At 38.8% G+C, this 12,441-nt stretch overlaps 1 protein-coding gene across 1 annotated transcript; it reads right to left on the bottom strand.

The window, feature by feature from the left end:
* Window positions 1-2,397: 2,397 nt before the first annotated feature.
* memo1 (mediator of cell motility 1) lies at window positions 2,398-11,943 on the bottom strand. Its single transcript, XM_022191292.2, has 9 exons — window positions 11,424-11,943; window positions 9,930-10,011; window positions 9,771-9,839; window positions 9,476-9,588; window positions 8,823-8,934; window positions 8,282-8,424; window positions 8,058-8,134; window positions 7,130-7,234; window positions 2,398-5,567 (listed from the first exon to the last, which is right to left on the bottom strand). The coding sequence occupies exons 1-9, from the start codon at window positions 11,482-11,484 to the stop codon at window positions 5,436-5,438; spliced, it is 894 nt and encodes a 297-aa protein (XP_022046984.1). The 5' UTR covers window positions 11,485-11,943; the 3' UTR covers window positions 2,398-5,435.
* Between the last annotated feature and the right edge of the window lie 498 nt (window positions 11,944-12,441).

A 12,441-nucleotide genomic window follows, 5' to 3' on the forward strand; every position in this document is an offset into this window, starting at 1 on the left:
TTGATAAGTTTGATTTTTTTTTAATTCCAGGACTATGTTTTTAAGTTACACATACCTGTGACTAGTGTAAATATGTTGTGCCATTGTACAATCACTGTGATCAGTTATAATGCACACCATTAAACGTTAAACTGAGTCATAGCGTTGTTGAAATTGCACTTACTTTAATCTCTGGTTGTTTCTAATATAATCTTTAAAAGGACAGTTCATTACATATAAAGATTTTCCTAATATACTTGTTCTCCTTTGCACTAAAACATCGGAAAAACTTAGACTTATTGTTACTTCTCAGTAATTATGCTATAGGTTTACTGGTCCGGCCCTTTGAGATCAAATTAGGCCGTATGCGGCCCCTGGACCAAAATGAGTTTGACACCCCTGGTCTAACACATAGGTCCAAAATCTGTAGTAGCTGTTCAGTTTGGTTTAGATCTGGTCATGGTGAAAGTCATGGAAAATAATTCACATCATTTCCATACTCATCAAACCCTTAATTGACCCCTTTGGATGGGGAACTGGAAGAGACCACTTCCATTAGGATAAAAAGGTCGTATCGCAGCGAAGCAATTTTGGCACAAAATATCTTCAATGAAGTGATCAAGGGTTCAAGTTTTTAATTATTTTGTCAGCCGTGTGTTTTTTGTAGGTAAAGGTTGGAATTTGAAGTCAGTAGTCACAATTTTTAAATGGTCAGACATGGTCACAATAACGTGGCCACATTTATGACGCAATAACAACCATCAGCTACTCTTTTATTACATTCAACAGTGTAGCTAAACTGCCTTGCAGTAAATCTGACTTTCATGAAGGTTGTGATGTTCACTTTCTTTTGAAATTGTTTTTGAGAAGCATTGATTAAACTTTGTGTTATTTAGCCTGTCCTTAGTCATGTAGGTGTGGCAGATGATGGGCCTTATGCAAGTAATTAGGACTTCTTCAACTTAATCACCTAACAACTGATAACAGGAGAAACACCAGTCTTACTCTGGTCTACTTTGAATATAATTATTTTGAAATTCAACTGAGGTGAAATGACATGGGGTTTCTTTTTCTGCCAGATTTTGCAGTCATTTTTGTACTTTGTTTCAACATTGTGTTATATGTTGTGCTCTTGAAATGACACACAGAATGAAAATAGCCAAATGCTTTGAGAAATTATTTGACAACTAAGCTGGATAATTTCCAGAACAGAAACAGTTTTAGACATTAAAATAAAGGAAATGATATCCTTTATTTTTCATTTCTGATGACACTGGTGAGGTTTGGTGACGTTGGATTGCACAGTTTGACCTGAACTGTAGAAATGAATGAGGGATTTAAAGTCTACCAGCCTGAGATGGAACTTTTAGTTTTTGACTTCAGATCCTCAGAACTTCTGTTCAACTCTGTTAAACCAGTTTTAGTCAGTTAATATTCAAAAAAACCTTAACAATGAACATGTTTAGTCAAATAACTCCCTGAAAGGATTTTAACAAAAAGTGAGCATTACATTCTCTTTGAAGGCAGAATTATATTACAGGACCACATATATAGAATTAGGGCTGAACGAACCGGGTGAAATCACTAATTCCAATTAGATTTGCAAAATCATTTTTTTTAAAAATCATGCCTCAGTTGAATATTCAGCTTCACAGATTTAAAACGTGATGGAGCATTGCCACATATACCATTCATCATCTCTTTATGGCGTATGACTGCTACACAAGGAGGACAGCATAAAATTGTAAAAACTATTGTCACAGCAGTTTAAACCCTGGGTCAGTCACGCTGCGAAACATACGAGGTGCAGCTATTAAAAGCGAGATGTCAGGCAGCACAGTGTGCACGCCTGAACCACGTACCATACATAGATCAACAAGCAAGAATGAACAGCCCTTGAGGTTTAAATCTGTTTGAATTAAATAGAATTTTCTCGCCACACGTCGCATATCCTGATCTACAGCTTTTGTAATGTTCCAGTCACACTGTGTGAAACTGCAACTTCAGATCAGTTAACTGATCATCCCTATATACAATACTATCTGTACTGACAGTTTGTACTTTCTAAAATGCATGAATATTGTGTACCTCTTAATACATTCTTCCAACCACCTGGCTTCCTCTGCTGTTGATAGTCAGCTTAATGTCTGCAGGGTAAACTGACCGGACAAACACAGCTGATATTTATTTTACCCTGGATGCCTACCTTAGCAGCATCTTCAGCCCTACACTGTAAATCTGCTACCATACATGTTTGATGTCTGGTAAACCGAGTTGAAAATTACAACGTTTAAAAGCAAACACTGCTGCAGCGCTATAAATAAGACGCTACTAATTCACTTGGAGGAACAAACGTGTTCAGTATGATGATTTCTGTGAGGCTGTAAATATGAGAAGAACAAGACACCAGAGCAGACATGCTTTTCAGTACATTTTACTTATTTTGTAACATGAATCCTCAGCCTTATCTGAAGAGCCTTTTGGGATGCTTTGTCAGTGGAACCTGAGATCAAAAAAACTCCATTAAGGGAGCAGTTAAGTAGTATATTTTAGGTTTGTGACGTGTAAGTTCCAATTCTCTAACCAAGAAAAAGATAATAATACAAAAACCATTTCAAGACAAACAAATATCCTTAAACAAACAAAAAAAACATGAACAGTGTTGAGGTTTAGCCTTTGTCTCTCTCTACAGGAATGAGGTGATTTGGAGAAAACAGAACACCACTCCCTGCTGGAGAAAGGAGATAACAGTTGGTGCCATTTTAGACCAACAGATGAGGGGGACAAGTCGTACACTCCCGGTGTGTTGGGCGAGCTGGAGACAATGTTGGGCGATAGGCGAAGGGGAAGGTACACGGGGAAAAACAGAAAAACTGAAGTACATATTCTAAAATAAGACTAAAAGTGAGAATACGCTTTATATGTATATGTGCAACAGTGATAAAAGGCACAATAGCACAGTGTGTCATGCTTGTCTAGTTTCCCTTAAATTAGCCTTAGAGGTCAAGTGAGTCTCGGGATACGTCTCTCCGTCTGCACCCGCTTGGTACAACTAGATATTGTAGCTTAATGCTAAGTACGGCGCCTCGTATGGTGCCAAGAGGGAGGGACTGATGTAAGAGGACTGCATTATTTAAATGGGAATACTTGACTTCAACAGCAAAAGTCAGTCAGAGATAAATGACACTGGAATCTGAAATGAAAGGACAGCGGACACTGTGTGCTGCCTATTATCATATGGTCACTGGAAGTCTACACTGCTACTAAGAACCTTGGGAGTTTTTGCATTCAGCTTCTGTACGCAGTTGGCTCATCTATGCAAACGTCGGAAGAGGAGTATTTTAGGCAGCGACCAATTCTTTTGTTAGTAACTCTGATCCTCGTTCTTGGCATTTCATTATGCAAATGTTCATGTTTCTTTCACATTCATCCAATAAATCCAAAATACAGCAGGAAGTATCAGCTGTCACTTTTCTGGGTCCATTGCTAAACCTTAGAGAGAAGCATTATGCCTCTGTGTTGATGCTATTAATCAAGCTTAATCATTGCTTATTTCTTCTACAATAAACTTGTCTAATAAATGCTCCTACTGTCTTAAGAGTAACTCAGACCTGGAAACCAAATGTATGAACAAAAGCTTCAGTTTTCTCAATCATTTTTGGCATTCTTCAGTCAAAACATAAAGAGCTGTAAATTACTACCTAATGCACAGATATATAGTAACAGTTCATATAATATAAGCAGATCATCTCAGCCTTTACTCTTTTGCCACCTACAGAACTGAATGTAAAACAAAAGACATTTTAAAATCTAACAAAAATGAAAGAAAGAAATTGTAACGGAGGCTCCAAGGCTACATCCACACTAAGAGGTGCTTTAAATTCAGTCCGTCTCCTTCAAAACAAGAGTTTTAGCTCCATCAAAATGCAGGTAAACGTATATCAGAGAACAATTTTATACACTGGGTATTTGCTGGATGTGGGAGTTGTCACAAATCACTTGAATAATAGCTTGCTTACTCTGCATGTGCGCACTTGTAGCACAATAAAATTCAGAAATCCTGCAATCTGTGCATGTTGAAGTGACTACCAATATATTATATATTACATATTGATGATTTCTTCTGGAAAACGGTCTCATTATAGCAGCATGAGGAATTAGGATAGGACACAGACAGTAATCAAACCCAATCAGAGGACAATCGTGGGCATCTGCATCATCGTTTAGAAAAGTCACTGTTTCTGCCTGTCCTGACTAAAACACAATGACAAAACTAAAAAGGGGTTAGCAGCATTTGTAAAACACTCCATCTTAGGGGTCCTAAAACACTTGAGCAGTTTCAACACTAGGTGTAAATCTAGCTAAGAGTTAGAAGTTTTTAAAATGTAACACAAATTAGAGTGGACGTAGCCCTATTCAATGACTGCAAAGATTCGAGGTGGCAGTGTAAACAACGATTAGAGATGTCTGCACTGGAGTCATGTACACAATATCCAAATTCAATTACATTTCTGTAGCCCCCACAACTGCAGTCAGGCCCTAAAAAAACATTGCAACCCAGGAGCAGTGTTGTACACACTAATTTATTGGGCAAACCACTGATGGCTTTGGAGCTTAAGTGACAACGCTGCTTTTTGTTCAGATCTACAAACTGAGTAAATACCATCACATCTAATAAAAAAATCTAACTAAAAAAGGAGAAAGAAAAGGAATAAAATATGAATAAAATATTCTATTTAATAAACTACAATGATAATAATAATGTTTTTGGTTTTGTACAGTAGGGGGTTAGTGAACTTTGCTGGGTGCAGCCCTTTGTTAGCAACTACAACATATGTTGAGCAATGGTAGTAATTACCTATGACGCTGTTTTCAAAGTTGAAATTGTTGAAGCAGTCAAAACACTCATATGTTCATCTGGAAACATTTGAATGCCCTCCATTAGCAACTGCTGTTTTATTTGAATTCCTTTTCTGCGGCAAATTACAAGAGAACAGATCGAGTCCAAATATAAAGATTGCAATAACACAACTGAAATCCTTCGTTTCGTAAGGAAAACAAAACGGAACTAAGTGGACAACTACAGTCCTTGCAAAAACCAAAATAAGATTTCCCCCTCTCAATACTTACTCCAAGCCAAAATACTACACACTCTGCCAGTCTCCTCTGACCATTTGCTCCCACATCATCTCAAAACTGCACTTCAACCAAAATGTTTCAACCAAAAGCTCTGAGACACACTTCAAACCGAGAGGAGGGTGGAGAAAGGTGGAGGAGGGCTGAGGGAGAGAGAGAGAGAGAAAGAAGACGGTATTGGCTTTGAGTGTCTAGGTCCTTCCTGCAAATAGTGGGCGTAACTGGGGGTGGGGTGAGAGGAAGGGTGTCTGGGTCAGGTTATGGCGATAGATAGTAAGGGCAGGGTGGCGGCGCTGCAGTGGCCCCCGCAAAAGTTGACCTCAATGGACGATGAGCGCCCCAGCAGCGTAACTCACGGAGCTGTCCTGCCAGTTCCTGCACTGACTTGATTGGGCGTAGTTCAGGAAAGAGAAGTTCATTTCTAAACCAGACTTTCTCAGCTCAGCCACAGCCTGCAAAACAGTAACATCCAAACAGTCACCAATTAACAGCAAGTATCACACACAAACAGGCAATAAGTATACTTCTCTTTTCTACTGTTCTTGAAAGTCAATTGGCTGTCTATCAGAAGCAGCCAGTATTAAGACTGCAGTGCTGTGCAAAATTCATGGTTCAGTATGAACCTCAGTTTTGGAGTCATGGTTCAGAACATCTGTGGTACAGAAGACAAATTTTCACAAGACTCTGACTGGTCATAATTCTTTATTTCTCTAACAGTTCAGGCACTCACATACTGCATAATGTCAACAAGAAAGGACTGAGCTGTTTACTCTCATGCCAGATTAATCAAATAAATGTCCAATAATACAAGTACAACATATTCCCAATTAAATTACCAGTAGAAGGCAGCAGCGCAGGTTTAGCTGTAAAAATTGCACAAAGCTAAGCTGTCTTCTCTTTTCAACACCTTGAAGAACAAACATATTGTCTGAATATTCATTATTGGAGCTGTCACTCGACCAAAGCAATCAAGGACTCTGTGCTTAGACTCACTGTGACTGAGTTAACTGAGTAGTTTACAAAAATTTATCAAAACTCAAACTCAGCATTTACAGTAGGAATTAGCACACTGTGAATGTTTAATAAAAATGCCACAGGTTCTGCCCAGCTTTCAAGTCCAAATCTGCTGGCCTGCTACAGCTAATGAAGAACTGGTGCACATCCTGAACGCTCCTGGTGGTGCTCAAACTGTTTCGCCCCCAAAACATAATGAACAAAGGAAATTTCGTACCGAACCAAAAGACTTGTACCTAATACTACATATACTGATGTAACCCATGTGTAAAGTTTGCAGTGTCATATCTTAATTTGGCCTTTACAAAACCAAAAACACAAGCATATAGAATGAGTGTAAGAGTTCCTTTGTCTGCTTTTAATGTATGCTGCAACTATTAGCAAGTCTGGCTAACTAGTTTAATACATTCTGTAGTTACCAAGCACTACTTCAAAGGTCCAAAAGACTGTCATTAACTAACTGTATCAGTTTGTATGGATACAGGTTATATTACAAACAAAAAATAGCTCTCCTTATCATAGTTTACATGAGGGCTAACCAGCTCAACACTCAAAGAACGATCCTCAAAATCAACGATTTAAGATAAGAACTCCTGTACAGGGTTCCCAATTAAAACAAGTCAGCACATAATAGTCGTACCTGCCAAATCATCATGTTTGTCTGCTAAAAAATTAAGAAGCTGCTGTTGTTGACATCTGTCTGAAACGATGGACCAAAGACCAACTAATTTAGAATTCTATATGGTAAGTGGGAACAGGTCTATTTATTTTGTATCAATAGCACACTACTAATCCTTATTTTTTACCTTACTTCTGTAGTCCTATTATATATATATATATATATATATATATGTATATATATATATATATATATATATAGACATAATAAAGTGAATCAATAAAACCTTATCTCTCATCTCTAAGTCACACAACGAGTCACGGATAGGTAAGTGGGGAAACTCTGATAGACCTGGTGATGCTCTTCTTCTATGCTACTTACATTTAGCAGCACTCCAATCGGGTGGCGTCCACAGATGGTGTTGCGGTACTTCTTCAAGTAGTTGGTGAAAGACATGGGATCCAGCTGCTCTATAATGCCCATCCCCTGCACAAGCAGAGAAAAGAATTGAACAGAAGTCACAAAACGCTAATGTGCCCTCATATCCTAAAAGCACAGACTGTTGTTATTTATAGGCAGGTTATGTTTTGAGATAAATATATTTTTTCACAGCAGGCAATTTTGCTCGTCACAGCAGGAAGAGCATGAGGAATTAAAAACATTAATGATGGCACAGTTCCATTAAGTGTCCCAGTAAGCCGTGACAGTGAAGCAGCATGTAGAACAGCAGGCCCTCCCCTAAGTGGAACGCAGCCATCATTAATGTAGCAGTGCTTTTCTGGTTCTGCTGTGAAAATTGTCTATTACATCAAAATAATTTTCACTATATAACATTTTGAAAATGCTTTTCTATTCCATAGTATATACACTGTTCTTCTCGTGTTTTCATTTGTTGTTAAGAAACGTTTTGAAGAATAACTGTTTAGCTTCCATATATACTCAATAATGTTGTGACTATTTAGAATAGCTTTTTTCAAATGGCAATAATTTCTATATGCAGAGAATGTATTTTAAAAAAAACAAGCCTTCTCATCATAAAAAACATGTTCATGAAAAACACAAGAAAATTCCTGTTTTTAACTTCTTGAAACACATTTATCTGTGTGCGTATGCATTTAAACAGTCCAAATAAGGACACTCAAAATGTCATGGCATTTATAACCACTAATTATTATGGTTCCCGTTCATTGTCTGCCTTATATGTACTTCATTACCATAGCAATTGTGCCTGTGATGGAAGCTAACATGCTTCACATTCGTTATCCCACAAATTACATCACACTTGAGTCAAATACATCTCAGTGGTTACCATTCTATCAAGGTGCTCGATAGACCTGCAGATCTCCCCTTGAGATTCATCGTAGTATGTGTAGCGAAACCGCTGACCTTCAAAAGAGAAACAGACAACAGTTGGATTCAGTCATGTCACAATTATTACAACAAATTATCTTGCTATCACAAACTACATTTAATTGTCAGAATAACCTCAAAGAATGAACGACATTTTCAGTGTTTCCATTTGTGGTCACCTACCCCAGTGACAGAAGTCAGATGAGATGATGAAAAGGTTGGAAGGATCTGCCAGGTACTTGCTGAGCAGCTTTCCATATTCCTGTTCCTTAGTCTCACTCAGAGCGCCCACGAGCACAGGAACGATGCTAAACTCATCTTTGTGGCTGCAACATTAGATTACTGGATTAACAATGTGAGTTTAATATTTATACTCTGTGTGCAGGTTTTAGTTTAACCTGTACACATGACATGCACTAACTTAATGTGCACAGTTCATTTTTACTACTGGATTAACAGAACCAAGAAAATCCATTTGACTCCAGCCAACCTAACAGAAGGCGGTATCAATTATGCATATCACACTTTCCATGTGTCCCTGGCACCAGTGTGACTCTGGTTTACGGTATTTACAGAATGGCAAAGAAAAGAAGAAAGAAAACAAAAGAGATTTTATCCTGTCTTCTTGTGTGTCAAAAACAGCTTCATTCAGTGGGACAGTTTCCTCTGAAACTGCACAGTGCTGATTCTTGAGTTCCAAAAATTTGATTGCTATGTGCATTACCTCTCCATGGCTTTAGCAGTGTAAGGCAAGTGCATTTCAATACTGTGCTCATCTTCATCTGTCTGCAGACTCATCCTCTCAAACAACCCAGTTTTCCAGAGGTCAGCATAAACTGTAAAGGAAAGGTTTCACTTTAATTTGTGCATAACCATGTCGACTGATTAAGTCATTTTTGGAGCTGTACACGTATTTAAATGGGGAATTCTGATTACTGCCTGGTTGAGCAAAACCTAAGCACTGATAAAGGGCTGAACCAAAGAGTCGGGAATATGTTTGCTCCCTGGAATGTGACTGAAAGTTCAGCACCTTCCAAGATTGCTTGGTATCTCTATAATAGAGCTCTATTCAAACCAGACTACAACAACCATAATGATGAAAGGCTCAGATATTTTTCAGTGCTTGTTTAGTGCAATAATTCAGAACATCTGAGAAAAGGTGTTTCATTTTCAACTTGGCATGAAACATGCATGATATTCTACTGCAAACAAACCTTAAATGCAGTCCAAACTATGTTATTCTGTCACATGCACATCCTTCAAATACTTTCTTAAATATTTACCAGGTGGCAGTTAACACGTGAGATTGAGAAACAAACACACATATGCGTTAAATAAAGTAGGAATTGCAATGACACGAGTGAAAACAGAGAATACCCTTCTGGTCGATTCTCAGGTCATAGAGGGGTGTTCTATAGACGTCTGCGGGCGACAGGGCACAGCGGGAGAGGGGCACATGGTGTGAAGGTCCCAGGATGAACACCCTACGACTGAAGGGCAACAACACTTAATCTCACGCACCCTGATCACAAAAGATACATCACAAGCACTGCATTGTGCTATCTACATGAACATCTGTTCATTCTGTCAGAGGAGCAGAATTCAGGCAAGAAACCGTTACACCATGCATTTTCTTAAAAATGCAATAGAAACAGAAAACAGAATGACTCACGTAATAGAGGGATCAACCTGCTTGTAGGCATGTGCTGCACAAGCACCACAGTAGGTATATCCAGCATGGCTGCAAACAAAAAACATCAGATTAGACTGACATGGCATCATGTAACATATTCAGAATTTAATTTTCTTCCATTTGTCAAAGCATGCTTACGGCGCTATGATGGCTCTAGCAGGTCTGATCGAGGACTGTGCTTGAGACAGCCAGCCTTCTAGTTGTGCATTCAGCTGGGATCCTGAAATGGTAGAAAGACATTTGACAAGTATTTTATTTCAGTCAGTTTCACTGGAAAAATGAGAATAGTAGAAATCGTTGAAAACAGAGTTTAACAGACACATGTAAGCTACAAGTCTAGATCCCAAAGATCAAGGCAAGCGTCTGACATCAGTGTGTGAAATCCAGACAAATCAGACAATAAATAATCTAGCCTTGTCATTGGGTAGGGTGTGTATTTTATTGGAAAGTGAAAAATGGAAGTAAACTAGAATGAGTCACCCCATATTCTATATGGAAATTCCCATTACACCTTACAAAGTTCATAACAATCTTTCATAAGCTAGCCCCCCCAATGGGTGAAACACTTGATCTTTTGCTGTAAACCTTAAGCCAATCATATTGTGTTCTGAAACAACAAAATTACTGCTAGTTTTAAATTTGCTTCACTTGCAAACACGATAGACTACACAGGAATGCACTGCCTACATTACAGTATAAACTACCCACGTTAGTGTTTAATGAAAAGGTGTTAAACTTCTGTCAGCATGAAATACACTAAATGTAGCTGACTGACAGTTTGAATAACTGCTGTTAATTGTTTTGTAATAACAAACAAGGACATCGGCATCATAGTACATTTCTGTTAGCTCAGCGTATGTGTCTTGTGGTTTACATGCAACATAAATATCTGTAGGGTTTCTAGAGAACCAAACGATCGTATATGTCCTGTCGATAATAAAGGTTAGTAACAATGCAGTAAAGCAGGCTAATAAGGGATAAAAAAGCAGCCTTGCGAGGTTCAATAAAAACAAACCAGCGTACTGCCTGCAAAATGGGGGAAGGGGAACAACATGAACCTTCAGTTTTCTGCCCTGCCCTACCCTACTCAGTCCTTTGTTTGATAGCAGGGAGGACTTCAGCACATAAACATAAGCCTGTCAGGGTCAGAGACCAACAAGACCACAACAATAAAACAGACAGACTGCTCCAGAAAATGTCTAGTGCAGCTGGCCAGATAGCATGTAGGCCAGGAAGTTCTGCAATATTAGCCAAGTTAGCTTTGACTGAGTTGATAGCTTGTCAGAAAAAAAAACGCTGAGCAGTAGATGCCTGTTTATTCTGACAGCGGACACCCAACGACAAAGTGCTGATTAAGCTCAAATCAACCATGCACCAAATGGGATAACAGTCTTGAGGTAGTCGATACCAGTTAAATGTTAGCTAGCCGACTTTTTTTAATCAGCTGGATAAGTGCTAGAACTTTAACGCTGCATATCATCGCCTATAATAGAAGCCAATGAGATCCTTTGATAAGTGGAGCTTATGCAGAATAAAAGCCCACTAAAACCAATTAAACACACTGCTATGACAAACAACACAACAGCCACAGCTAGCATACAGCGTGCTAACACGGACAGTGTTGACAGTTACCCGAAGCGGAGTACCAGCTCCCGGCGTGACTGGCTTCTCTGCACACCACTCGGTTCGACATCTTGGTTCCCAAGCCGCCTATCTTGGTTTACTTAACTCTTGTCAGGCGAAAAAATAAAACTAAACTGTAAAAATCTGGCGTCAGCTAACCGAGAGAAGAACCAACGTCTGCTAGCTAAGTTGCTTGAAAAGACAAAGGGCAGCTGGGCTGGAGAGATTGTGGAGCTAGCAGGCTAACAAGCTCAGTGTATCGTCAGCTGGCCCTGCTGCTGTTACCGGTTGATAAGTTAGCCGGGGAGCGCAGCTAACGTCAGTTGTCTGACAGCCTGGCGATATTATCATGTAAATTTTGGAAAGGCACAAATTACAAAATCTTTGTAATATGCCAATATCGAACACATAGAAGACCAATATTAAAAGCTAGCGTTAAAACCGAACGTTTTCACTGTCGGGAATCTGAGGATTACTGGTTTGTCTATGGGTTTGTCTGCCGAGCCAGGTAAGGGGCGTGTCTCAAACTGTTATGAGTGACGTAAAGTATTTTGATTGGTTGTTTGATTGACCAACATGATATGATTGGTAAAAAAACGACAGGAGGCGTAGCCGTTACAAAAATGATTGTTTGATTATGACATTGCTCTTGCCGTCAGGTGAGCGGGTACTGTGTGGTGAAGGTGTTGCTGGGCTGTCAACACAGATAAATAAAATTCACCTACTTTGTACAAACCGGACACGGTGTTATATTCACAAATTTAACTGGCAGAAAACTATATCTGTATCTTTTGTGTCGAAAAAACTTACAGAATTCATGCCATAAGATGAGACTGGTAAATGCCAAAGAATGTCTTGATGCTTTCAAATGGATTTATTTGCAGTAAAGGTTCGACTGGCATGTACTGCTGTATACTGCCATATTATATTCAGTTTCTTTTTTTCTCGTATTGTGTTTTATTTTTATTTTTTGGTTAAATTACACCATGCTAGATGCTTTGATAATATTGTTGACCAGATGATATTC

Source organism: Acanthochromis polyacanthus, chromosome 15 (assembly GCF_021347895.1).
Source record: "Acanthochromis polyacanthus isolate Apoly-LR-REF ecotype Palm Island chromosome 15, KAUST_Apoly_ChrSc, whole genome shotgun sequence".
Classification (NCBI taxonomy): domain Eukaryota; kingdom Metazoa; phylum Chordata; class Actinopteri; family Pomacentridae; genus Acanthochromis; species Acanthochromis polyacanthus.